Source organism: Neocloeon triangulifer, unplaced genomic scaffold (genome assembly GCF_031216515.1).
Source record: "Neocloeon triangulifer isolate White Clay Creek 2 clone unplaced genomic scaffold, ASM3121651v1 ptg000014l, whole genome shotgun sequence".
Lineage (NCBI taxonomy): Eukaryota > Metazoa > Arthropoda > Insecta > Ephemeroptera > Baetidae > Neocloeon > Neocloeon triangulifer.
Window position 1 is genome coordinate 3,785,114 of NW_026775556.1, and position 27,923 is coordinate 3,813,036.

Sequence of the window (27,923 nt, forward strand, 5' to 3'; positions counted from 1 at the left end):
AAATTAAGATAATTGTAAAGGATTAACATTCCTATAATTAATCAACTAACCTGGTAATTGCAGCCGAAGGGGGCAAAGTTCTTGACACTGCTGAGGGGTTGGGGGTCGCGCATCCACTGCAGGGCCTGCCAATTGGTGGTCAACCAGACGTCGTCCATGGCCACGATCGTGTCAAGGAAGGCCTCAAAGCCCTCCTTGTGGTGCGGCTGGGTGAACCACGCCGCGTGGTAGTAAAGACCGAAAGGAGCCCTAGAGGGAAAGACGATTAAAAATCAACTGTTAATGTCCATTACATTCAACGTTTTTTAATTTGGAATTTTTGCAGAATAATTAATAATTAAGAAAATACCTGTTGGTGGTGTAATGTCTCTCAAAGTTCTTGATGAGCATTTTGTAGACGCCATCGGCGGTGGGAGGGTTGCTACAGGCGTCGCCCATGGAGCAGCGTCCGCCGTTCAGGTCCTGCCACATCACCATGGGCACTTCCCAAACACCTGCGATTGATTGTTTATCAATTTGCGCTCAGATTCAATGCTTCGTGAAAACTAACCAGGGTATGACTTGGTGGGGCAAGGGGGAATCATGCAGTCGTGGAAGATCTTGTAGTCCAAAGTGTAGGGGAAGCTGGGCGGGCGGTTTTCATAGACGGGCATCGACGAGTCATAGGTGAAGTTGGCGTCGTACAGCATTTTGAACATTTTGTTGCCGCCGATCTTCAATTAAAAGTTTAATAATTTTCAACAAAATATTATTAAAAACTCACTGCAAGGAAGGGGGCGCGCATGCCTCTGATGTCCTCGAGCTTGACGCCTCCGTAGGCAGACAGGATTTCACGTTGTCCCGCGATTTCCCTAGTCCACTTTTTCTGCGAGAACTGCTCACCGAAGCTATGTCTGTTCAAGGATAAACGTTGAAATAAGTATTTTTTGCGATTCATAGGGTCAATACAATTAGACGCTTTGATTAGAACTCTTCTCAATTATCTAGAAAATTTTGTTTTTGGAATAAAATTTACTAAGTTATTAACTCCAAAAGACAGGCATATTTTTTGGCGCAAATCATTAAAAAACAAATAATTTTTGCAATATATTATCCAAAAAACAAAAAGCTATTTTTTTTTTTTTATAAGTTTGAAGGCACTTGGGGCTATTGTACTTACGAGACAGAGTGAGATGCCATTTCGTGACCGTCGGCGTAAAGGTTCTGAACTTGGCCGTAGTCGGTCCATTCGTGCGAGACATAGAAGGTGGCCGAGATGGGGCAGCCGTTGGGGTTGACGCGGCCGCGCTCGAACAGCGACTGGTAGAGACCCTTGTTGAGGTCATTGACCGAGTCGTCGAAGGTCAGCAGCACAATCTGGGGGATCTGCTCAGGCGCGAATCCAGCGGGCACTTCCTTGCCTCCGCAGTAACAGTCGGGCAATTGGCAAACGTCCTTGCGGCACTTGGCCGCAGTCTGGTCCACGCGCGGAGTTGGGTAGATTGGTTCGGGCCTTTGAAAAAATTACTTAAAATCTGATGGACCATGATTATGAAGCAATCGTGACTGACTGTCTTAAAAAAAATCGATTGCTATAACGCTTTAAATTTATTTTCAATTTTTTTACCTGGAGGGAGGGAAGCGGTAGATGTCGATGTACTCGGCGGCATTGGCCACGATCGTTTTGGAGGGCTTCAAAGTCGGCCTTGCGCTTCTGCAAAACAACATTTAGTTTCAAAGTTCAAAATAAAGGTTGGAAAAAATTACCCAGCCTTGACACTTCCGCGACCTCTACTGCTCGTCGAAGCAGTGTTGCTCCTGAAAAATTGCAAAATCAGTATCTCGTAATCAAACTCGTTTGAAAATTAATTTAGCAGTGCTGCGGGCAAAAATGTGTTTATGTGTGATTTTAAAATCCTGTGAAAGTAGTGTTTGACTTTGTGTGAGCATGTGTGGTTTTTAATTTGATTCCACTGGAAGCGCTACACTTATTTATTTCCTCAACCACGCAGAAAACGATGGCAATTTTCCAAAGGTGAGACTCGCCGCTCTCTTATCCACAGTGGCTATAGCTGTGCTGCTGAATTGTTAAACCGTTAAGAGGCAGGCATGCGGTTGTTGCGGAAATTTAAACTCGGTGAGAGACAGAAAGGGAAAGAAGAAAAAATGAAATTAAAGAGCAAAGGGACAGAAGTGGAAGAGGTCGTTTTCTCCTGAAAATCAGTTTGGCGCTAATTCCGGCGGATGCAAAGCACACACATTGCACGGCGCAGAGACCCGCAAATGAATGAATTCGGCTAATCAAAGCGTGATATGCCCCGTCTGTTACCTTTGGGCATTGCCTGTGGACGCAACGGTTGCAATCGTCGGCCTAGCCCTGCCACACACATTCAGAATTTCAATCATTTGATTCCTACCACTACATTTAAGAGCACTCGCATTTTCAATGAATACAAAAATCTTATTTTGATGGTTTTGAAGTACCTGGAGGGGAGGGGGCTTTCAGAAACTCGGTTATCCGAGTCGTAGCCTCCGGAGGGGAGGTCCTCGTCACCGGCGTCGATGGCCTCGTACTCGGAAATACGGGCTTTGGTGGCGCCACGGTTGCTGGCCCTGCCCTGCTGCCTGACCAGTGCGCGCTGTTTCCCGCTCCTGATTGTCGCCAAAATTATTCAAAATTCAACTGTGCTCAAAAACTACGGAAAAACTAAATAGCCCTCATTTTTTTTTTACAAAAACAACATAAAAATAAAAAACTACAGAGAAACTAAGTGAGAGTGCAATTAAGTTCTGCGCGTGCTGACATGAGTGGCTGCTTTTTGTACCTGGAGGGCTGCTCAGGGGCGACGGTGGGTCTGACTGTTGTTGTGGACGTGGTTGTTGTACTTGTTGATGTTGTTAAAGTCTCTTTGGGGGGCTTCCTGTGCACCATTGCCCGTAAATTAACATTTTTTTTACACAATTTACACAAAAGTTTAATAAATTAATAAAATTTTGAATTTGAGAGAGGAAGATTGAGAAAAATTAAATGTATTTACAAAGAGATTTTCAAAAGTTCCTTCACCGAATCATCGGAGAGTTGTTAATATAATAATTATACGCAAAAATTAAAAAATCTACTTGTTTTTAAATATTGCTATACGTACTGCGAGGAAGCGACTCTGTTGGACTGCCTAGTGGGTGGCTGTGGCTGAGGGCTTGGTTGCGGCTCGTAGGCCACCTCGTCGTTGTTCTGCGTCAGAATCAAATCAAAATATGCCCATTATTATTTAATATTTTAAATTTTTACCTGGTAGGTGTCATAGTCGTAAGTGTCAACAGGATATTGAGGCTGGGCAGGTGCCGACTCAACGGGTGCGTAACTCGGAGGGGCAGGGCGGTACTCCTGCTGGGCAACTGGCGCCGCGGTCGGTGCTGTTGGCTGCACCTTGTACGGACTCTGACCTCTGTAAAGGGGTTGCTGCTGTTGCTGCTGACCGCTGGTTGTCTGATACTGGGGATATTCTGTTTGGAAACCACAATTAGTAATGTTTGATCATTACAAGATACTATAATTGATGTTCCTTATAAAAAAAGAATAAGTTATATACCTTCATAGTAGTCTTCATAGTCATAGGTGTAATTGGTGACGGGAATAACAGTTCTTGGGGTAGGGCTGGTGGGCACGTAGGCCTGCACGGTGGACGCAGGAGGGTCGGGCCTGAAATTTTGTTAAAATGGGTAAGGAATCGCAAATGAAACGCACAAAATGGAATAAGCAAGTAGAGAAATCAAAGGCTGCATGGAAGTTTTGTAAAATCTCATGAAACACCAAACACCTCTGGCTGATACAAAAGTATAAAATGTGATTTGCGACCCATAGTCAGTAAATGCGTATTTGAGAGAGAATGAGGCGATGGTTTATTAGAATTTTTCTTTGTAAGGGTGTGCGGGTGGGGGCGGAATGGCTACCTTCTTTTGGCGATTACATTAGATCCTCTAACTCTAGAACTGGCCGGCCGGCGCTTAGAACTCTGTCGGGAATCGTCCTCACCCGCCGAGAAGTCAGCCGGCTTTTGCGGCCGTCTGCTAGTCTGTGCAGGGGTTGGGGTAACAGGACGAGTGGGGCGGGAGGTGCGTGGCCTCGGGGTAGTGGTTGTGGTAGTAGTAGTAGTGGTGGTAGTTGTGGTTGTAGTGGAAGTGGTGCTAGTGGTTGGGCGAGGGCGCGCTTTAGTAGGCGGAGGGGTTATGAGCACCACTTCCTCATTGACAGCGGGACTTTGCGGTCTGCGATTAGTCACGGTGGACAGGCGGAAGGGACGAGGTGTGGTAGGGGAGGCACCGCCAGTGATTCGGTTCAGGTGGGGACGCAGGAATTCGTCCACCTCTTCAGGAAGGTCTTCGACGGAGGGCAACAACCGCGTGCTGGCTTTGAACTTTTTGGTGCTGGGCCTTTGGGTGGTGGTAGTAGGGGTGAAGTACTGCTCGATGGGCAGCCGACTTTGCCTGTTGGCGTCGACAAAACGGGGCGTTGTCTCGGTGGTTGATGGCCCGCGAGTTATATAATCGATGGCTTCAAAAGGCCTTCCTGGCTTCAGGGACACGTTCTTGTCAACGTACGAAGGCTTCTCGGTGGACTTCAGGGTTGACCTGAGGAATTCGTCAAAGAATGAAGTCTTGGGAGTGGTTGGAGGCGGCTTTGAAGGTTGTTGCTGGCGCAGTACCGGCGAAGATGTTGGCCTGGTGGCAGGCGTAAATGAATTGGGGTTCAGAGGGAGCTGGACGACGGGTTGTTGTCGGCGAGGGGGGAAGACGCTGTCCTGCTCGAACTCAAAGTCCCCGAGCTTGGTAGGCTTGGTGGCAACAGTTGAGGGCCTGATGGTTTCGTAGACGACCTCCTGTTCGTACTGGGGCTGCTGCTGCTGTGCGGGCCTTCTCGGGGGTGGTGTCACGTCTTCCTCGTACTCAAAGACGGCGTGTGTCGTCGGCCTGGATGGGGCGGGCGTCGGTCTCGATGGCTTGAAATAGGGGTCGTAGGCGGCAGGGGTGTTAGGCAGAGGAGCTGGTTTGATGCTGGGCAGGTCAAAGAAGTCCTGCACCTGAGTCCTGAACTGCAGGTTGTTGTTGTTATTGGCCCTGGCCGCCTCAATGGCCTTCTGGGCGCGGAAGTTGGCCAGGAAGGTCTCGATGTCGACGGTGGGCTGCGCACGGGAAGAGGTGGTGGGGAAGGGAGTTGGGCTTGGCCGGAAGCTCGCCGTCGTCGGTTGTTGGTGCTGCTGGTGTGGGGGAAGGTTGCGCGTCAACGAGGTGGCGGCGGGATTTTGGAGAAAAGTGTTAGAATAGGAGAAGAAGTCGTCTAGGTTGCGGAAGGGTTGTTGTTGCTGCCGGGGCCACGCGACCGAGGAGGAGGAGGAGGGAAAACCGCCGCCGCTTTGGCTCTGAGGAGAGCGAGCGAATCGGCGTCTGGAGAGGAAAGGTGTAGAGAAGGGGTGGAGAGAACAACAAAATCACGAATCAGTAAAAATTTCGAATTGGAAATTTCAAATTGAGTAAAAAATTAATAAAATGCTTTTGTACAGTTAGCGACTTTTAATGAAGCGGCTGCTGCACATATTAATTATAAACAAATAATTTACAGGAAATTAGGAAATTTGGATTTTTTGCTCAACACATGTATAAAAAATAGAAAGGTGGAAACAATGATACACACAGAGAGAAAGAGAGATAGAGAGACAATTGAGAGGGTTAATGAATTGAATATTAATTGCTTTTAAAATTTAAATTTTTTGAATTTAGTAGGAGAGAGCTCGTCGGAATTTGCGAAAAATGCGCGTCTCTCATCTCATTTGGGGAAGGGGTGCTGGGAGAGGGTGCGAGAGAGGGGTCGGAAGGTTACCTTGTGGAGCGTTTGCGTCGTCGTCGTCGGCGCCGGAACGCCAGCAGCCTACTGGTTGAGTTAGTCTTACCTTCAGTCCGAGTGGTCAGTGCATTGTCCGACTCAAAGTCTGCCTCCAGCAAACTGCAACGTGTCAGTGTCAAGTCAGAGTCAGTCAAAGGGCGGAAAAGGGTCATGAGATGATCAGGTTGAAATGAAATGGAAGCAGGTTTGCCTTTTTGCCACACGAGGAAAAGGTGTGAAAGGTTTATTAATTAACAGGTCGGAATGCAGATTCAGAGAAAGTTGCATGCGAGATGAGCAGCGCCTGACACGGCGTGCGTGTTAAAGGTCGCGCTTATGCAACCACTTATCTCACAGCAGGAGGAAGCACGCATTTTCATTCCTCAGTGATCGTCAAAGTTAAAAAAAGCGGCAGAAAGGCAAAACTTTATTGAAAATTGATTTTGTCACTAAATTTGAAATGTCTGGAGTCAGTTAATGAGCGTGGCGGCCTTTTGTGATTGTGAATATGAGAATAAGTGTTTGTTTTTGTGGTATGTATTTTAATTGTCGCAAACACAATGCCCGCGTTCTGAGAGGATAGTCAATCCGAGCGCCTTTGTAAATGGAAAAATGCAAATCGACCTTGTTAGAGTGAAATGAAAATATGTTTGTGTGGATGCAAATACAGAATCAAGCGGAGAAGGTGTGAAAAAAATTATCAGCGAGGAAAGGTACAATAAAGGGGACGAGAGAAACGAGACCTACCTGGTGAACTGCTGCTGCGAGACATAAGCGTTGTTCTTGTCGCCGACGCTGCGACCACTGTTGCTCAGCTGAAATTAAATAAAAATTAAAAAAATAAAATTTTTAGCTAGTTCTATAGATTATTTACGGTAATGTTTGAAAGATGATAAGATTTGGATCCAGCAAATAATTGCAAAGCTATTCAGCCATGTTAATTAAGATAAGTTATTTTGCAACATTCAAAAGACATTTATTTTGTCATTGATTTTCAATTAATTTAATTAAAAAAATATTGTAGCATAGAATTGTTGAAATTAAATTTTATTGAAAAAAATTGTTGTGACGTAACGAAGGAAAACAAAAGTTGCTGTGATCTGGGTCGATTGACCGCGTTGCAATTAATGATGCATTGTTTTCAAAGAGTTGAAGAAAATTAGTTCACTTGCGTCATTCATAAATCAGATTTAGCAAAATTAGAGTGGGTGGTTGTGGAGCTTGGGGCGTTTATTCTGATATTAAAACTCACGGGAATAGCGTTGGTGACGCTGAGGCGAAGTCCGTCCCTGTCCCTGGCCACTTGGCCGACCGTGTTGGGCTGGCCTCTGTTGACGCGCTGCTGGCGGTCCACCAATTCCTCCTCGGCGGCGATGTCTTCGTACTGCTCATTTCAAACATAAGATTTTTTCGGAAAAATTTTTTATTTTGAGAAACTGACCTGGATTTGTTGGACGGGTCTGGTGGGTGCGGTGGAGGGCGTCGAAAGGCTGCGCCAGGTGCCACTGGTGCGTGCGTCAGTCACGCGCACTGTGCTGACGCCCTGCGACGGCGCCGCCGGCGCCGCGCTCTCGCCGCAACCTACATTACGCGGCCAGTCGCACGTCTGCAGCTCGTGGCTAAACGAAAATCGAGTTTCATTAGAAACCGCAGTCCTTTTTAACTCAATTAGCTATACGGCTGCAATATAAGATTATTTTCCAGAAGGGCAATGAATAAAATGGCGCATTCAATTAGGTCAAATTTTAAATTAATTTTTTTTACATACTTTTTTAAATTTCTTAAAATACATTTTGCCCAGTATTTTTTGTCAGAAATTAATGAAATTGTTATATTTATTTTTGAATGGTCTTTTTGATTGAATAATTCGAATTTTACAGAAAATATTGATATAGATCTTTTTTATAAATAAAAATATTAAAAGATGTTAATTAATTTTATATTTAAGCGCCTGATTATTTTTAGACAAGAAAAATAAAATGGTTCTTGCGAAAATGTGTTCATTTTATTACATTATAAAATGTTTATTCTTTTTTTTTTGCTATAAAATTTCTGATTCGGCATAAATATAGCAAAAATTAAAAAATTGCAAAATAATTTTTTATGTTGGAATATGTTGTAATTACCTGTACATGAGTCCTCCGGTGCAAGACTCGAGAAGGGCGCCGCCGAAGACGCAGACATAGTACTGGGTGCAGTCGGTGGGGTGAGGGTAGTAGCCGAACTCGTCGGGACAGTCGAACTCGGAGGAGCCGTTGGGCCCGCCGGCGACTCTTCTTCTCTGCGCCTCCGCCGAGAATCCTGCGAACAAAATTTAAAAATTAAATTGAGAAAAAAGCAGCAATACTAAGGTGAAAGTGCCGAGAGCAGCAGGTGCGTGGCGCGCGGATCCCATTTCACGCCACCAAGAGCAAATCGCCGCGTTTAATTAATTGCCTCGCGGCCACCACGAGCAATTGTATCACAACAATGCTTTATTACTTCTCATTGTTCTACCTAAAGCTCGTTTACAATTATCTCTACCTGATTTACGATTAATTAGGTAATTTTCAGGAATCGAGCGAGCGAGCGAGAGAGGGACACAATTGGAAATTAGAAAAGCCATAATAAAGTTGTAAATTACACTGGCCTGATTTCATATATCTTTCTCTCTCTCTCTCACTTTGCAGCCGAGGAAACGAATATGTGTGCTTTTATTTTCTCTTCCGTCGCTGCGGATCTGCATCCAATTTCTATAACAGCTTCCTGCAGTCAACAAACTCGATCATACTTTCCATGTCTCGATTGTTATTCCTCCGTCTGCGTGTGTTTCTTTTTTAGTCCCGGGCGGCCTTGCCACGATTTGGTGATGGGGCAGATTGCGCGTTTGGTTAGTGACCGCGATCAAGGTCGTCTCTCTTTACGCACACACGCCCTTCCATTCCTCCCGGGCGCCACTTTTGTTTTTAATATTCGCAGGAAAAGATGCGAGGCCGAATTTCTCACTTTTGCATTAAGCTTCCTCGTTTATTATTTTTATTATGACGTGCCGTGGTGAAAAAGCAATCATGTTTGATTTTCACGCGAGCGCCGACCTGATTTCGAACGCGATGCACGGAGAGCAATAATAAATTAATCAGGTGCAATAACGAGGTCCGATTTTCCTCCTCGAGCACTTTCTTTTCTTCTTTCTCCACCAGCATCTCTCGGGACGAATTCGATAGATAGGGGCCCATTAAAATTTAATCGGTGAGAAGATGCGAAAATGACGCTGGAGGCGACAACGCGTCATTTTCAATTCGTTAGCCTGATTAAAACGTCTACTCGCGTTGAGCAATTCACCAGACTAATTGCGCATGTCAACCTGACAAACAACTTGGCAATCATCAAGTAAGCCACGTAATTAACCCATTTGCAAAACCAATGAGAAAAACAAATATAATTAATAATAACTCTCAATCTTCCAGCCTCAATTCAAAATTAGCATCTGAAATTGTTTTAAGGTGACTGAAAAGTTGTTTTTTCACAAAGTCTAGTTAAGATGGGAAAAATTGAAATTCCACAATTATTTCCAAACTTAAAATTAACTTGGTAGTTTTTATTTTTATTCTCAAATAATGCCATTTACTTTCCATCAAAAATATTTTAACATAAGAAAATTAAGTTGTTCTGGCGTTGAAATCTTCAATGGAAAACTTAATTGGACGCATTTTATTATCAGGCATTGAAAATCGATCGCAACTTTTGCGTCATTGTGTCTCGTTTTCGCGCACCGTGTCCGCCCGCAGCTTTCTCTGCATTCCAGGCGGTCGTAGGCGTTCGTCGCGGTGGAGCAAAAAAATTAATCAAAGTCTGCAACAATCGAGACTTATTACGAATAGCCGGTTGCAAAACGCTTTTGCTAGGAGAGCGCGAGCCGAGGCACCACACCCAAGCCAAGGACACGCCTAGCGACGCCGCGGGCAAGGTCACGCTTGACCCTCGCGCGAATTTGGAAATAAATCGACCAGACGAGCGTCACACACGTCTCTTTCTCAACAATTTATTGCTAGCAAACATAAATTTTTCTATGCCTCAGAAATGAGAATTCCTGCCGCCCTTCCAAGGAAAGCGATTCCACAAATCAACCCAAAGTGCCAATTTGGAGTTTTTATTGCAAACAGGTTTTCTCGTTTTTGTGTCCTCCTCAAAACTAAAAATAGTTAAATAATTTTTCTGTCTCGAGCAAGGGAAAACAAGATTATTTAACCCATGTCATCGAGCGAGTAAAAATAGCATAAAACTCGGAGGTCAACAGAAGAGAATCAGCATTAGATGAAATCGGTCCACCAATATGTTGCCGTTTTAATTAAATATAATTAAATTTGTTTGAATATAAATTTAAAATGTTTGTATTTCAATTCCGATCTTGAAATCGTTCCATTCACTTTGAACAAATTAAATTTATCTTTGTAAAAACTATTAAGATAAAGTTTTTAGACTGCAGTGTCCATAAATATAATTCAATTGTTTTGCGACTCATATGGGTGCGACTATTTGATCACAATTTAAAACAAATTAGCTCCAATAAAAAGCAACAATGTAAAATTTTCTCCTTTCCAATAGTGCCAAGTTGTGCAACTCATTTTTTCGCGCTACAGACTAAAAAATGGAGCAGTCGGTGACATTAGTGGGCAAACATTTGCTCCGTTTTCGCTGATGGCGTTGGTGGGCGTTTTTTATTTGAATCAATTAGTCGCCGCTTTTAATTCGCGGCCGCCTCGGGCGTGAGGCCTTAATTTGCCGTTTTTTTCGCAACTCCCATAAATAAATTTTACGCTTTCCGAACGATAATGTTTAATAGCGGGCGGAGTGTTATTATTGCGAAATTTGCTCTTTTTCTCTGTGGATTAAATCTTAATGACTTTTAAGAACAAAAGTAGTGTTTGTCTCGATCAAAGTGCTCGGCTGATCCCCATATTTGTAACAAAAGCTCGGCGTAAGTGATTCTTTCGCAACTTTTGTTTGGATTATAGAGAGAGAGAGGCAGCGCGTTTGTTTTGCGATTAGTGCCAGAGCAATTTGCTGCCATTACGGATGCAGGCCACGACTTTTGATATATATTATGCAGACACCAAATTGAGGTGCCAGAACCTGTTAAACCCTTGCGTCACCTCTCATATTTGTTATGGAAATGCTTTGAGAGAAGAAAAATGCAAATCGTGGGCAAAAAATTCTGATGATTCACTTCGCGGTGACATTCCTGCGACCACACGCAGACACAGACACACCACAAATTCCACAACATTTTTATTAAGATTGCAAATTCGTGTTACAAATATATTCAGCGCGGCTCTTAACAATTGGAATTTTTGGTGGAATAATATATAGCAGAATATAGGCTTCTATCTTAATTTTTTATTTTATACTTTTTCAGGGAAATTTAATTTTATATTTTACAGCTCAATTAATTTTAAATTTCAAAATAGTTGATATAATAAAGGAGAAAAGTTTTTTAGATATATGATTTTAGACGGAAAAAATTCTTAATAGGTGAAATAACGGTTAAGAAAGTGCAGATTTAAAAGAACTAAATTTTAACATAACAATTTCAACATTGAAAATTATTAAATTCTTTACCTATTTTCATGTTCCTTTTGCCTATTGCAAATTTTGCTATTGGATTAATTTTTTTTATAAAGGAGATTCGACTGTTCAGGTTGGAGTCAGGGTTGATACCCTTTGAAGGTTGGGCAAGGACGTTCGGGAGGGCGTTGTTCGATTGATTGCATTGTGACGCAAGAAATTGGTAGGCAGAAAAAGTTATATGATTGGCCTTGGAAAATCATGTGTGTGCTGCGGGATGGGCGCCGAGAGCAGCATCCCTGTTGCTCTCAATCTCAGGGTCAGCCGGGTGTGGTCGATCGGATTGCCCTCGCGCAGACCCCGGAACCGGAATCGAGCAAAAAAATAAGTCATCTTTCTTCACATACACCCTGGGGTTTTACTCAGACCTTGGAGAGTCATGCTCGCCACACGATTTGCAAAAACAGGAAAAAATAGCTCTTCCTTGGCAGGTGCGGCTCTTTTGAAAGTTTAATTTAATTTGCGAGCCAATTTATCGCTCGACGGTCCGAGTTAATTTGCATCGTTCCCAACGCGAAATCTAATTAGATCGTTTCCCGCGCGTTGATTGAAGAGATCATGACGCGTGCGACAAAGTCTCTATAGCGAAACACAATGAGGTGAAAGGCCCGTGGGTGCTGCATGGCGGAAATCGATACGAATTTCTAATTGCCTGCTATAAAAGCGTCGGCGGATTCAAACGATCAAAGCGAACTTGTGTAAAATTAGAATTGGAGCAATCATTCATTAGTTTTTCTTCATCCTTTCTAGTTAATAAAAAGAAAAGCTGTTTTTTTAAGCGAGTATTATTTTACTTAATTTTTTTAAATGCATTTTATTTTCTATATATAAATTATTCTTTCCACAACACTGACAAATTACATTTAAAGTACGACTGTGATTATAAATATAAAATTAACTCCTTTTGCGGATCTTAAAGAAGAAATTGTGACGAAATTTCACGTTTTATCACTCCCTGCTATTTAAGATAATTATGTAAAATTCTAGACAGCAACGTGTGTTCCTTTGCCGTGTTAGTGATTCCAGTTGCACACATAAAAAGGTAGCATTGGCCAATGCGGAGCTCGGAGGATTTAAGCGCGACGATAAAACGAATTTTCTTGTTAGCGGCGCGTTTTTTTTTTATCGCGCACGACACGACACATGGTGAAAGTGCAGATCAACGTGCTGCACGCCGTAAATTTCGGGCCGAGCGACGCCGCCGCGCGCGATCAATTAACTGCGAAAAGCAGATTTGGGCTGACAAACGAGCGATTTGCGCGGCCGGCGCAATTATCGCAAAAAGTCCGTCGGCAATTTCTCGCTCGGCTCTAAAGTGAAATAATTAACAGTCTCGTACGTGGTTTGTTACAAGTGAAAAATATCTCTGCATAATACAATTAGAGCGGCCTAACTAGAAAAAATCCCTTTGTGGAATAAATTTTGTTTAATTTGTACGAAATAAAAAACTTAATTTTTTTAATTTTTCTAATAAATTAATTCAATGTTTTGAAATAAATTCAAATATTTAAAAAAACAATGTAAACGTGAAAAAATTCAAATTAATTGCTTCTGACAATGAATAATATTAGAGGAAAAACATAAATTCTTAGTTAAGTGTTTAAGTATATTTTGACTCTGATTTAAAATGCAGAGGCCTTACTCGGTGCGCGTCGGAGCGACAAGGTTCGACTTTTTGCATGCATTTTTGATCGCGTTAATTGCAGTGTCGTGGAAGGCGAACAGTAGACGCGCGATTGCATTCTCCAGCTGTCAGCAGCACGAAATCCAAATCCGATGGATTGTGCAACCAAAAGAAGTCGTGCATCGTTAAAATTTCACGACATACAACCGGAACCCGTCGTTATTCACTCCTAAATGGGCAGGTCAAATTTTCGTTTGCTTTTCCGCAACACGCGTAGCTTGACCTTTGCGACGGCTCGGGACGACTTGCAACTTTTTTCAGCGATAAAAAGGTGGATTAGGTGTGCGGAGTGAAAGGTTGGCAGTGAAACCCGCGAATTGTTTGCGGCGGCGGCAGTAAATGTCACGGCTGCTCGGCGTATTTGTATATTATACTTTGGAGCGAAAAATTAGCCGTGCAAATTGCGCCGTTGAAACCGAAAGTGGCAAAAACGGCAACACACAAAGTAAACAAACACAAGTACCGCAACTGCAAAAACTCGCGCCTCGCACACAATGCACCGTCGCACGTTTTTCTGCCAACGCTTTCCTCACAATGGGAGTCTAAAAAAAGATCATGAACATGGAGAAAAGAGTTATGAAAACAGTAAAAAATATTGATCTCCAATATGAAAGGTGGTGGGGAAAATTTTCAGTCAATGTTTGTAAGAATTTGAATCAAATTTTTTTTAAAGGTTTTTGGTTTTATCTTCCAAATCATTCATTGCTTTTTTATTTTCAGGAATAATTTGGAGATTTATCTTCAATTTAAGATCATGAAAAAATGTTTAAAAAATTTGAGATTTCCCCCTAAATTATATGGGGGGGATTTCAGTTTCTCGATAAATTGCTGAAGTTCTATCCTCCCTATTCTACTGCATTTTTTGTTCTCTCGCAACAGCTACCAAAGTAAAACTTGCACAATTTCCAGGTGCCCATAACCATTCGAAACTTAATGAGCAAAAGAATTTTGGCTCAAAATTGACCTTTATTGTTGCATCAAATGAAATAAAAGGAAAAAACTTATATTTCAAATACTTTGATCGTAAACATTTTACGATCTCCTTATTGATGCTGAGCTGCAATTAAATTTCCAATTATTGTCCCTTAGTGAGCGGCGTCGTAAAAATCAAACTCACATTCGTGGGCAATCAGAGTACTTTCGTTTTCCGTAGCAAAATTCAAGGTTTGCAAATGCGCGATGGATGCGCTCGAGCGGATTCAAGTGAGAGCATGTGTGGAAAAATGAAATCGTGCATCTCTAAATACGGTTCTCGACCGACCGGAACTGCACGCACTTTTTTCTCTGCATTCGCGCCGCCGCGAGATCAAGTTCATGTAAGAAAGAAAGTGAAAAGGCGCACGACTCAATTTGCCATCGATATAAATAATGAAACTGCACCCGAGGCCTCCGAAAAGTGAATTATTGTTTAATTAATTCAAACGAAACCCGATCCTTTTCATTAAGTGACGCTAACAAGTCGATTAGAAATCAATCGCTGATCATTTTTTTCCATGGGCCAATTTTCATCTCAATCTGGGTCAAGCCATAAAAACTTTTATAATCGTTTCAAATTTTAAAAGAGCTGATTAAAGTTGCGAACCGACAGCCGTGCAAAATATTATATATAATTTCCTGCTACTGGAGATTATTGTGTTCGAAAAATTGTTACGTTTCTCTTTTTGAGCATAGAAAAGAGTTCCGAAGTTGTCACAATAAAAACAGCGCGCGTCAGAGGAAATTTCCCTTGTCATCGTTTCATTTCCAAATAATACATTTCATTTTAATTACACAAGGTCGGGCGCATGATATTTTTCTCTCAAAGGAATGGAAATATAATTATACGCGGGCACCTGCCTCCTTTCAAAAGCCAAATTATTATGCACCATGATTTATCGAATTTCGTCCATTGCTTTTCACCGCTCGATATAATTAGCCGCAATTTCGTGTGATTGATGCTGCAGCAGAGTCGAAGGAAAATGCGTTTGATCAAATGGAGGAAATTCGAAAAATAATATTGATTTTTTGTTATCAACAACTGTGTGGAAGTAAAAGCGGCCGATGCAGTCTGTTTACTGCTTGGAAATTAATGTATTATACAAGCGGCGCTTAAGTAACTCGGAGTATTTTCATCACGTCTAATTTGGTTCAGTCCACTTCCCATCAACACCACTCGAGCAGAGACAAAAAATTAAGAAAAAGTAAATCGACCCATCAAATACATACATCTTACTTGCACAAACCGTCTTTGTATTTGAATAAATTATTTTATTCAGTCTGATAAATATTTGAAATTAATGGAGAAATTTGAATTAAAATTTTAGTATCTCAAATAAACTTGTTCAATAAAAAAATTGTTGGAATCATTTAGATTGAACGTCCATTAGCGTAAGACAGTTTCTCTTTACAGAAGCAGTTGCATACTTTTGATTTCATCAGCCGGTATAGCTGCGACTTTAGAATCTGGCCGCGTTTTTCAGCCTCAACTCGCCGGCCTTGGATGCAGCGCACCAAGTCACATATTTTCATTCGCCGCCATCAATTGGCTGCGCAAAGCGGAGCATTTTTAAGGGAAATTCGATTGAGGAGAGAAGTGGTCCAAAACCCGCGACCGACCCATTGTTTGTTGGCGGACAAAGGAAAATTAATTGAAGAGAGGTCAAAGACCAAGTTATTCGCTCCAGTTTTCTTTCATTCTCTCTTCTGGCCGCCGAGTTATTTGGGAATCAATTAGGCGTCGTCGTGACAACCCTTTCGCAAGTTCAGTGTATGCGTGCATTGATCTTGATCCGCCGGTAATTGCATGGAAATTCAGTCTTGAAAAGCAGAGCTGCACGACCAAAAACGCCGAGCACGACCTGCACCATGTTAGGGAAAAGAAATCGCTCAACTTTTAACTTTTGCTTTCTCTGCGACTCAATATTATGCGCGCAGACAGACGCACAATTCCAAAAATTATAATCATTTCTGTCAATTGAAACTGATTTTCCAGGTAATTTAAAAATTATCAAGTATTTCACAAATAAAAATTGATTTTTTTTATAAAAAGTTATTAATTTCTGGTTGGGTATTATTTTCATTAGCAATTTGACATAACAGGCTAGTGTTCTCAAGTATATAGAAATGAAATTTTGGAAAATTGGCTCTGCTTTTTTATGATAATTTCCTAATTGATAATATGTTGAAAATCTGCTGGATTGATATTGATGAAAATGTCATAATAAAGTGAACCAATTAAGTTATTAAAATAAAATAATAGGATTGCTTGTCCCTTATAATTACATTGAATTATAACTTCCATATAATGGTAAAAAAAAACTGCAGCACCTGATGAGTCACCTTCAATGACTTAGTACTTCAAATTTTTTTAATCTTTAAGGTTTTTTTCAGTTCTATATATCAATTTGTGTAAGCTGCTGGTATTAATTTTTGTAAACAAGAATTAAATATTAAATAAATATTAAAATTATCTTCAATAATTTTTAAAAATCAAGTTTTGTAGAAAATTGAAATATCCGTCAGTTGGTTATGTATTAAGAAGTTGTTTTGCGCGTAATTGAGTAATGCGAAAAGATGTCTCTTGATGATGTTTTGCAACTCGTGTCTGATGGTGCTGAAAGATGTGCAAGATGGAAAGGGTCACTCTCGCTCGCGTCTGCAATTGAAGCCGAGGTTGTTCAAAGATTGACCACGCCTCGTACTTGGCCACCAACTATATGAAAAACCTCATCCAACAACGTAATAACAAAGCATAATTTGTATGGAGAAATTCGTCAAACATATTGAGTGTGAAATTAGCTTTTTTGCGGTGTGTATCAATACACAATACAGAGAAGGTTAAAAAAGTTGACTACTTCCTCTCTATTTATAGTTATAGGAGAGAGATCGCCGGGTAATCACACATGGTGATAAAAATGCAAATCACTTTCTCCGTTTGTTTGCTGCTCCAAACTAGATCTCGTGCAAATCGATTTGCCGCTTGTAAAAGTAGTTTTTATTGAAATATGCAGAGTCTTTCAATTGAACACTCTACGAGTTTGTTTGCAAACTTTCTTTCTTCAATTTGCATAATTGGCGCATTGTCTCCATTTTGAGTAAAATAATTGGCAATATTTGCACTTGAACACACGACAAGCGACCTCCAATTTCGTGCAGACGAATTTAAAATTTATGGTGGTCTTACTGAGCAATAATATTCCATTGGCCAATCAGATCAATTAATGCAATAAAATTTTCAACATCACGAAAAATCAATAAATTAGTGTTCCTAATTGCTTTCGGTCATGACCAGACAGACCTTGGGCAAATTTATTTAAAAAAATTGAATCATTTGCAAGCAAAATAATACAACTCGTTTTCGTGAAGTGTATTTATTAATTGGGTTGGCCGTCGCGAACGAGAAAGAGACAAATTAATCTTGGATTTTGGCTTTCACTTTTCAACGAGGACCGTCGCGGGCGGGCCGGCGACCGAATTAAAAATGCACACACACAAGACATTTTAATTCCAATGTTTACACACATTTGATACTTTCTAGCAAAGATACGGAAATTGCCACGTGCGTGCACTTCGCAGTAACTTGCTTCCTCAAATAATAACTATCTTTATCGGCTCGTTTGGTGAAAAGTGCTCCATATTTTCTATTCCAGCTCGCGGCACTTTTTCGACTCGCAGATAAATCAGCGCGTAATGTTCAGACAGGCCTGCTGCACCTGGAATTCCCTTTTATGTAATAAAAAAATGAAAAATGATCCCAGATTTTGAACTACATTAATTTGTTTCGTCCAATAAAAGGACTAATTATTTCTCACGAGCAGACGATCAGTTCTAAGAATCGGCCGCCGGGCGCTTTGAAAAATAATATTCACTGTGTCTGATTTGAAAGTTGTTTTGATACACTTGTTTGCTTCATATCAATTAAGAAGACGGATTAGTCGTAGGTGGATTTTTCTTCCTTGTTTCAACGCAACTTTTAGAAATCGTTTCGCACTCGCCACTCGCTCATCATCTTTTGATTTTGTTTTGGAAAGATTTAAAAGGAGTCGCTCCGATTGAAACGACCTTTTGTCTGAGACAAAAAAAATTGGCAGAATTTATGACTAAAGTGGCATTAATTTTCGGTTAACGTTTTGCAAAAATATGCGTGAAAGTGAGCATACTGGTGTATAAAATAAAGACAATAATTCATGACTGCAAGAACCTCTTGATAACCATAAATACGAGGATTTAGCATCATAAACATTTTCAAAACAGGATTCCAAGTATGTGCAGCAATTTTTTAAATATATTATTAAATTGCAGAATTTTAGAAATATCTGGATATATTAAAAAAATCGTCTCTTTGATTGAGGATTTATTTTGTATTTTTACTTTCCACAGAAAAAAAGAATGTTTAGTTTTTTATTGCAGTTTCTACGTCTACGGGCCATTTTTTATTTTGTGATTTGATGAAAAAAATAGAAAAATTAGAAAAAAGCCTGAAGAAAGTTATGGAATTTTTATATTAATAGTTCATTTTCAACAGATTCATTTATATTGAGTCGACACACAAAATTTAAAAATTCGTTAGATTCGGTGTTTTTTTCTGCGGTCGGGGTGAAAATTGCGTAACCGACCTGCTGATCAGATGGTCAAGCTGGATTGAAGTCGATGGCGAGTGAGAGTATTTTTGTATAGGTGCAGGAAGTGGCAATTACGTGTGTGCGAGAATAAAAAGCAGCTCATTGAATAATATGCGAGTGCAGGTGGAAAGGCGGGCAGAAAAAAACTGAGCTTTCTCCGCTCCATTATCGCACCGAGACACAGGGCGTGGTGCGCGAATTTGCTCAACTTGAATTCGATCTCTGCAGGCACAAAAGCGCATCTTGCGATCTCTTATGTATATGTAATTTGAATCCTGAGGAATTCGTGCAAACCTTTCCCATATGCTCGCGTGAAAGGCCAACTTTTTTGCGTCACGACAAATCGGCTCAAATTAAAAATCGATTTTTGCACCAATCATTGCGTGACGCTTTTATTCAAATCATTCTCAAACACGCGAATTTCAATAACGGCGTTGAAAGCTGGACGGTCATTCCTCTAGTTAGGCCTAGACTAATTGAGTTGTGTTTGTGTTTCTCCTAGAGCAACAATAATTGCACGACATTTGATAGCGGCGCAGCAATTTGCGGCGTTTCTCTCCGTAATTATCAGCCAACTTTGCTTCCAATTAATATTATTTGGCTTGCAATTAACGTCTCCAATTTCCCTCAAACGTTGCATCAAAATTTGCAAATCACATAACCATTACATCAATTTTGCGTTTAAAAGGGCTCAATTTATACAAATAATATTAGTGTCAGCATAAATTTCTATCTTTTTTTTAAATTAAATTATTATTTGTGTTGAAAAGTTTTTCTTTATTTGTTTTTTAATTTGCACCAAAATTCATGCTGACCATCAACATTAGCGGATTGTGTTATTATAAATCACAATTACTTAAGATTAAAAGACACTTTTTCATGATAACAAATGATTTTTTCAGACTTTTCATTTTAAATTTATGGAATTTTTAGACTTTTTATAATTTTTCTCAGAAAATTCCTAGAATTTTTAATTTTTATGTAAAATGTTTTGCAAAATTTAATTTTCGGCAATTGTCAGTACAAAATTTGTTAGAAGCTTGAAGAAAATAATTTTTCCTTCAAGCAGAAGTTAATACGTTTGTAACTGATTGCATATTGGCGTGGAGCCAAAATTGAACAAGAGACTTTGATTTTGAATAATGAGGTGAAACCTTATGTCAAGAATCACATTTTTTCTCTGTAGGTGTCTCGTTGGAGTGATGAATAGACTCGGCAACGCCCCGATCAGTGTGCAAGACGATTTTTCACAACTTACTTTGCACCTTTGAACCATTTTTGGATTTTGAATAGCAGCAGGGTCGGCGGATCGGAACGACGTGCGGTGGAGCGGAAATCGATCGGCCGCCAAGCTGCAGTGAAAGGCGCGCGCGCGACGTGCGAAAGAAAGCTTTAATTGTTGGCGCTCGCGTAATTTATTTATACGCGCGCAGAAAAAAAGAGAAACACACTTATGTTTATCAAGTGCAAAATTAAACAAAAGAAAATAGCAAGCAGTGCAGTGTGTGAGAAAGTATTATAAATTTGCGAATTAAAGAAAAATAATCAAGGTTTTTGCATTTTCACACATATACATTTTATATTTATATAACTCGTTCCCACGAAACAACTTTGGCTCTTAAAAGGAAATTCCTTTTATAGGCGAAATTAGTGCGAGCAGGAAGAATTAATTTTTATCTAAAGGGCGCGTTTTTGGTTGAATTAATGTGCGCTCCTTGGAAGGGACCTTGCGCATTTTGCTTAAAAAATGTCGAGGGCAATTAAAACTCGTCTCCTCTCTTGGCCAACTACTTTTTTTCGTTTTGGGATCATCTCCGCGAATGTTTCAAAATTTGATATAAAAGCTTGATAGATTGGTCCTCTTTTTAAATTTCCAAAACCAGTTTCACTAATTTGGTTAAGGCGTGCGTGAGGCTTTTTTTTATCCATTTGATTATGAAACGAAATTTATTGCGCCCACCTTTGATATTTATCGAGAGAGACTTGAACGCACGATCGCGAAAATAATAAATCGACGACGACGGAGCTGGGTGCAATTACTGTAATTTGTATTGATGATGCACGCCTTGAAATCTCTTTTCGCCACACTGGACCCGACCTCCGACCTTTTGACTCGCACCAATTCTAAATAAGACGAATCAAAAACGTGTTATTGAAAAGTGATGAATGTTGTTTTTATTTTCTAAAAATACACTAGTGAAGTTTTGGTTACTATACTGTCGTAACTTTATCTAATGTGAGGCCAGAAAAGGAATGACTAGAATAAACAAAATGATTTTTCAATTAAAAAAAATGTTTATAATCTTATAATTATCAAGTTTCTTTGGTTTTCTTCAACAGAAAATAATTGAAAATAAGCACTTTTTGCAGTTCTTTTGTTACAATGTTGATTCATTTTTGTTTACTTGGCAAAACGTTTCTTATTGAACTCAAGAAATTACTGCCCAAATAAATCATTCATGTCGTATATTAAAAGTTCCTGGAATTAAATTACACAATAAAGGGAAAACAATCTTTCAACATATTAATCATTCTTGTTAACATTAACATTTTCAATTATATTAAAAATATAAAAAAAGGAGTTTTCAGGAAAAGAATTTTGCTTTGTAATTGGAGGGTAAATAACTTAACTGGAATCATAAACTACATTAAAATAAGTAGTGCAGAGATTGAGCAATTAGGGTGGAGAAGTCGGTTGAAAATCGGACAAGTTGAAGTCGGTTTGGCAATGGCGAGTGCAGGTGGCGAGCGAGGCGCGGGAGTTGCGCGTGCCCCGCAGTGGCCAGCGAAAGTTACACCATCGCGTATTTGTACTTAGGCCTCGCTCGCTCGCTCCGCAGCCAGGAAGTGAAAGTAAAAGCAAGTGAATTTAATATATAATAACGCATGGCCACGCGTCTCCTCCTTTGTCCCTCTGTTCGTCATATTTTTTCTCTCCGCACCGCTTTGTTGCGCAATGCGAAAATCTGCACAGAGAGCAGATGAGTCGCCGCTTTTGTCCGCAAAGGTGACATAATCCATACGCACCACTTGTTTACTTACATTCGCCTCGTAATGCTCTTTGCAGCAAAAAGTTCGTTTTTTCACTCAATTGCCCAATTCAAAAATAATTTACAAAGTCATAATTTATTTAACTTTCTTTCAATTTCAATTAAGTATCGAAATTGTCAGGAATTTGCTTTGTTGTTGTGGCAAAAACACCTTTGGGCCAACGTTGTTATTGATGTAGACATGTTATTTTTGTGAAGATTCTCCGCTGCAAACGAATTTATGCGTGACCACAAACAATTAAAATTTCAAAATTTGATGCGTGTGTGTCAGAATTGCGCAAGTAGAGCAGAAGAGCGGAAAGGATCGAATCAATCTCGTGAACTTTTGCAAACAGTCCCGAATTGAAAATTTCACGCTCAACTTCGTGCCGAGCGCTGTTATGCAACAACGTACCGGCGTTAATTGCACGGCAGGCGTTGAGGAGATGAGCGCGCGGGTCGTGCACTCGCTCATAAATAATAAAACCGTGTCGCTCCCTCACCATTTCCCCAATTGGCAACTTTGCGAACAAAGTGATTTTTGTGCACTTACTTTGGCTTTTTTGATGAGGTCAACCTCAACACATTTCCTTTGAAAAATTGAGCAACTTTACTTTTACATGTCAAACAAAATATTTGAGGCTCCGCTTTGTTTTGACGTATACGCTATTCATTATTTTTCTTCTTAAAGTTGTTTATTCAAATTTAATTCATTGCCAACAACTAACGAGAATGACTTATTTTAGTTGCAATTGAGCAATGTGCGCCGGGACTTTTAATTTTTTCTCCTTTGCTGGTGAGCAGTGACCTTTACCTGGCTGAGCGACTCGTCCTCTGCCGCTATTTCAAAAGTCATGCGTGCATCTCTCGCCGTGGCGTGAAAGCAGAAAATTCGCTGGCAACGCGCCCGAAATCTGCATTTCCTTCTCACGACGCTTCGTTTGTCCAACTTTAAATTTGAATTTGCAAAGCAAATCTCATTTTGAGCATGATTAATTATTGGAAAAGTTGCGCAATTATGCACAAAGAATATAGGCGGAAGCACTTTCTGATCATGTGTTAACAAGGAGTTGGTCGCTTTTCTAATATATTCAAATACGCAGTCATGTCGATTTAACAAAAATATATTCATTCGTCTATTTTTGCATAAACATTAATAAAGCTCACAAAATATTTTTATGGAATGAAATGAAGTTTTGCAAATAATGCCATGATTTTTTTCTTTTCTTTTGGTTTTTTTTTTTGAAAATAATGCTTAATTTCTTCAATTTCAAGAAATTTTTTAATTGTAAGTAAATTCAGAAATTTTCGGTGCGACTAATTTTAAGGTTGATTACGTCGTGGGAGTGATGAGCGGCCTTGCGAGTTTTCTTTGGCCCAATTCGAGATGCGTCGTTAGGAGCAATTATATCAATTCTTTCCCCAGCTCACATCTCATCTCACACTCCAAGTTTCACAATTGAAAAATGGGCCAAATTTCCAATCAAGCGCGCAGACAATTGCAATAAAATTCGCAAATCTAATTACAACAAAGTGTACATTTAGTTTTAAATGGAATCAAATGTATCAGGAGAGTTGGGCAATGCGTTCCTTTCTCTTAGTGGGTCGGTCGGTCGCGGCAGAACCAGATTATATGTATGAAAGGTTTGTTGTTGGTACAAAGCAGGCGCGGCCGCCGAGAATCACTATCTGTGCTGACGTAATTAAAACTAGGTCTCTCGCCGCGCAGCACGAATTCCGCGACGGATATTGCACCGACTCTCGATTATTTCGGCCTTTGACTTTTTATTTATTTGCACCGTGAGAAAATCAAACAGAGGAAAAGGAAAAAAAATGGAATGTGCAGTGGTACAATTCAATCAATCGTTAAGATATCCGCCTTTTTTAATAGAAAGGCCGCACTTCCATTTCATGACAACACAAAAACATATACCTATTTTCATTTCAAACACGATTTAGTTTATACAAATTTTGATAAAAATATTTATATGCACATTTTTTCTAGAAAGTTTTTCTAATAAGCTATTAAAAATAAATTGTACTTTAAAACAAATTATTTTCTTTATTTATTTATTGTCTTTGATATGGATTTGAAAATTTCAAATTCCTTATCATCTATCAATTTGGTGTTCGCCTAGTGGTATTATTGTTTCAGCCGGTTTCAGCCATGGTCGCCATTGACGAATGGTTTTAATTTTAAAATTTTCAACTATTCAATTAATTTCAAGCAGAATCAAAAGCTGTTGCAAAAAGGAATGGTATTATCAATTTGCAATTTTTAATTGCCCGCCGCACAATTATGGTCATAAAACTATCAGCACTTGCAATTACGCTATTAAGAGAAGAGAAAAGACTAATGAGACCTCCCGCGCAAACGTGCATGAGAAAATCTCTTACCTGAGAGAGCAGAGAAGAGTGTCCTTCGTCTCAAGAGAGCCGTCTCTCAAAACTCAAAAGATGGGTTAATATAATAAATCTCAATTTGTCTACGAAAAGTCGATATGCGTCAAAAGCGTTCCCACGAGTTGCTTTTGATATAAATTAATAGTGGTTACAGCATCTTCATCGTGCAGCGTAAAACACATGAAATTCGGCACGTTACTCAACCGCCGCGCGAAAGGTCATGTTTGTTGTTGTGCCGCGCGAGATCAAATGAGAAATTGCTATATTGTCAGTCATAGTCTCGCAGTTTGTGCAACTAGATACGGGGCCCTTCTCTTCTTCGCAGCCCAGAGAGATGAAACGAAGGAACTGCAGTGGCGAAACTGGACAGGAAAATTTTGACACCGCGTGCAATTCAATCGGCGGAAATTGAAAGAGGCCGCAAGAGTCGTAAACTGCAGCAAGATTAAATAATGGGATGTCCCGTAACCGTGCACGAGCCATTCTATTTAATATTGATCATCAATCAATCGACGCCAAAGTGCGTGCAGCACAGCGAAAGAGAAAAGTATGCAGTTCTGCAATTTGGTGATGCAATAAGCGAGACGAGACAAATCATCAAAATTTCAAAGCGAAACCTTGAAATTAAATAGGGGCAAGGATGTTTCCTCTTTCTTTCACTGGCTGAGGGGAAAATTTGGAGATTAATTTCCACGTATTAGAATGGAAATTAATTAATTACGCCCCGCAGCTTTTTAATAATTAATTGTGATGACAAAAAATGAATGGAAACAGAGTTGGTCTGGGTGGTCTCTTGGATTGAAATGTGATGGATGAAGCGTGCATATGCGTCTATTAAATTCACAGAGACTGAGACGCGTAATTAAACGTATTCGTGCAACTCTCATGGAGGTGCAGTGCTCCTAATTTGTCAAGGAATAAAAAAGGTGTCGTTCCCACACTGGAGAATTTCATAACGAGAGTCACAATGCTAATTATATGCAAAGGAGCAGAAAGAAAGTGAGCAATTATATAGCCGCCTGCCCATTCAAGTGCACTTTACATCTTACAAGAAAAAGTGCAGCAGAGAAACGGAATTTTTTTATCTTGGGAATTCTGTTTCTATAATCTAGACAGTTGTTTTTTGTACAACTTTCTTTGCTGCCGTGGAAATCAAATCGATTATTCGGAGTGAAAAAAGTAATGTGATTTTCTGACCGCACGCAGTGGCAGAGAATGTGTGATTTACCTTTAGAGGACGCGCCAGAGGTCTTGCAGTAAAGCCAAACAATCAAAATAAAAAGCACGCACGCGTTCGCAGCTACACCTTAATGTCGCTCCAATCATATTTTTGGTCAGGTAACTGGACTTTTGATCAATTCTTAATCCATTTGAAAAGTTATAGCCTTAAAAAATTTTAATGTAAATTAGTTTGTAAAGTTAATATGAGTTGAGAAGAATGACTTTTGAACTTTTCTCAAACTGTTTATTAAGTGAGTTGATCTTTGAAAATTCAATGGGGAAAAAATTCCACAAATTTTTCCTTTTCTACACAAAAATCAAATCAATTTTTTGAGACATTAATGATAAAAAAATAATTCAAGCTCATAAATTTGTGCGTGTCTGAATTCCAGACAGGATTAAACCTTTTGTTGGAGAGGTGGACGCCCGCTTTAGTGCTTTTGTCAAAGCGTATAATCTCCACAAAGATGAATTATCGCCTCCACTCTCGCTTTCGATGAATCACCTTTGCCTTTTTCGATCCGGTTCACCCGGGGTTGCTGAACTTTTCCACACGGGCGCCGACGGCGTGGGCGAATCAGCCGACTGGCATCGCATAAATTCGCACCCCGAGATCCGGCAAATTAGTCTGCGGCAGGCGTGGCCCCCAGGATAAAAAAAGTGCCAACGTGTGGGATCCGAACGAAGCCTTGACAGCCCTGTGGTTATTCAACGACGACAAGCCTCTTGAACTTATTCGATATGGGCAGAGCGCCTTTTGCGGAGGAGTTTTGCTTTAATCGACATGGAGCCGATCAGAAAAATAAAGTCCAAGAGCAATTAGAAGCAGAAAAGGCATTGAAAGTGTAATGAGCACCGCCTCTACCAGGAATACAGAGAGGGGGAATTGGTGTTTCGTTGCAACTAATTACACTTTTAATTAAAATCAGAGGTGCAAATTAACAGGTTCTGCGAATTTTATTCGCTTCTCTTTATCTGCAGATTGGAATGAATAAAACCTGTGACTTTTTAACGAGACTGAACTTGCAAAAGGCAAATAAATTTATTGTGTTTAATTAAGATGAGATGTAAAATTGGAAGAAAAAAATTGGGAAAAAAAATAATTCTAGGAATAATTAACTTATTTATAACCTTCAACCATTTTGGCCATTCTTTCCAATATTCATAAAAGGATTATTTTGCAGAGATAAAATTACCCCGGCTAATTTAATAAGCGGATGCGTCACTTCTGGACCGGCTTTTTCGTTATAATTGATCAGGAAGTTGCTCTCTGCTCTCAGAAGACAAGCAAGGTTTCTTCGGTTGGTCGCGCGAATCGAACTTCCTATTGCACGTTTTGCATTGAATGGGCTTTTTGAATACAAAAAAAAGAGTAATTGCTGTTTGGCTCGATAGCAAGGTCCCTGTCAGGGCGTGGCTCGGCCCAAGAAAAACCGCACCTTCACCTTTGACTTTTGCAGCCAACGTCGATCGCCGGCCGCCCTGTCGAGTGTCCACTCGCTCCATAAAACACGACTCTGCTCTCTTTATGAGCAGGGAGTGGCAAATCCGCAAGCCAAGGTTATTCATTTATGCTCGAATGTTAAAATGGATTTGCGAATGCAGAGCACTTTTTTTATGACATAAAAGAGAAATTATTCGTAATAGGTGTCAATTGTGCGCCGAGCGAGTTAATTCCCACGAGATAAGAGCAGGCGGCGGCAGAGATAAAATTATATGTGGTTTCTCCGCTTTCTTCCAACATTCGATTCCACGCGACACCCACCGCAAAACCTCACTTTTTTCTTATTCTTCCTTTCTTTCTGCATCTATTCTCGCGGACAAGGTCGGAAATCGAACCAAATTTTTAATTTTAGACCTGAAGTTTTAATTTTAAAGAAATGTAGAAAATTAATCTTTAAACTTAAAAAGATTATTAAATTTTGTTGTTACTCTTAAAAGAAGTTCCAAAGAAAGGACTGTTACGTTCGAAAAGAAAGGGTCTCTTCTCACTCATCTCATTGATTGATATGCAAATGAGAGAGTGGATTTTCATCACTCGTCGGTTTTATTACTGAATGGACCCGAGTGCCGGTCATTGTCAGTTTTCTTTCTGATCGCGCGCATTGAACAAGCAACGTGCCCATGACCGGCTTAAAGTTTGTGCAAGCAAAAGTTAAAATGCACTTTGCTAATTGCCGTTATTTTTCGCTCGCTCGCGTGGCGAGCGACAAAGAGGCAAAAAATTAAACGACGCAATTTCACGCAATGACATAAAAAATTTACTTTTACTCTCGGCTCACGTGGGAATTTCGACCCGGTTTGTCTCCTCTTAACCTTTCAACAACAAAAACTTCCTCTTAATTTCCATTTAATCTTCATTCTTGAATAAATAAAAGTTCTTCCGCGACGCGATAGTATATTAATTAAGACGAAAGTTGTCCTTGCAACTTTTACTCTTCGTAAAAAAAAGCAAAAATTCTTTTGTTGTTAGCAATTTCGATTGAAGAAGAAATGGTCGAAGGTCGAGATGTTTTCCGACTTTC

The 27,923-nt window shown here is 40.1% G+C and overlaps 1 protein-coding gene across 5 annotated transcripts in view; it reads right to left on the minus strand.

The window, feature by feature from the left end:
- LOC132201903 (mucin-2) overlaps positions 1 to 27,923 on the minus strand; it is a 31,934-nt gene that overhangs the window by 677 nt on the left and 3,334 nt on the right. Inside the window, exons 2-20 of one of the 5 annotated variants that reach the window (XM_059628452.1) lie at positions 7,984 to 8,158; positions 7,299 to 7,476; positions 7,110 to 7,241; positions 6,605 to 6,672; positions 5,855 to 5,977; positions 3,931 to 5,421; positions 3,570 to 3,679; positions 3,269 to 3,483; positions 3,126 to 3,211; positions 2,805 to 2,900; positions 2,464 to 2,631; positions 2,309 to 2,356; positions 1,747 to 1,797; positions 1,607 to 1,693; positions 1,160 to 1,492; positions 764 to 893; positions 551 to 713; positions 350 to 494; positions 51 to 249 (exon numbers count right to left, since the gene is read on the minus strand). In XM_059628452.1, coding sequence (XP_059484435.1) covers positions 51 to 249; positions 350 to 494; positions 551 to 713; positions 764 to 893; positions 1,160 to 1,492; positions 1,607 to 1,693; positions 1,747 to 1,797; positions 2,309 to 2,356; positions 2,464 to 2,631; positions 2,805 to 2,900; positions 3,126 to 3,211; positions 3,269 to 3,483; positions 3,570 to 3,679; positions 3,931 to 5,421; positions 5,855 to 5,977; positions 6,605 to 6,672; positions 7,110 to 7,241; positions 7,299 to 7,476; positions 7,984 to 8,158 — 3,998 coding nt within the window. The remainder of the gene's footprint in view (positions 1 to 50; positions 250 to 349; positions 495 to 550; positions 714 to 763; positions 894 to 1,159; positions 1,493 to 1,606; positions 1,694 to 1,746; positions 1,798 to 2,308; positions 2,357 to 2,463; positions 2,632 to 2,804; positions 2,901 to 3,125; positions 3,212 to 3,268; positions 3,484 to 3,569; positions 3,680 to 3,930; positions 5,422 to 5,854; positions 5,978 to 6,604; positions 6,673 to 7,109; positions 7,242 to 7,298; positions 7,477 to 7,983; positions 8,159 to 27,923) is intronic. The other 4 variants (XM_059628454.1, XM_059628453.1, XM_059628455.1 and 1 more) reach the window with 4 other exon arrangements.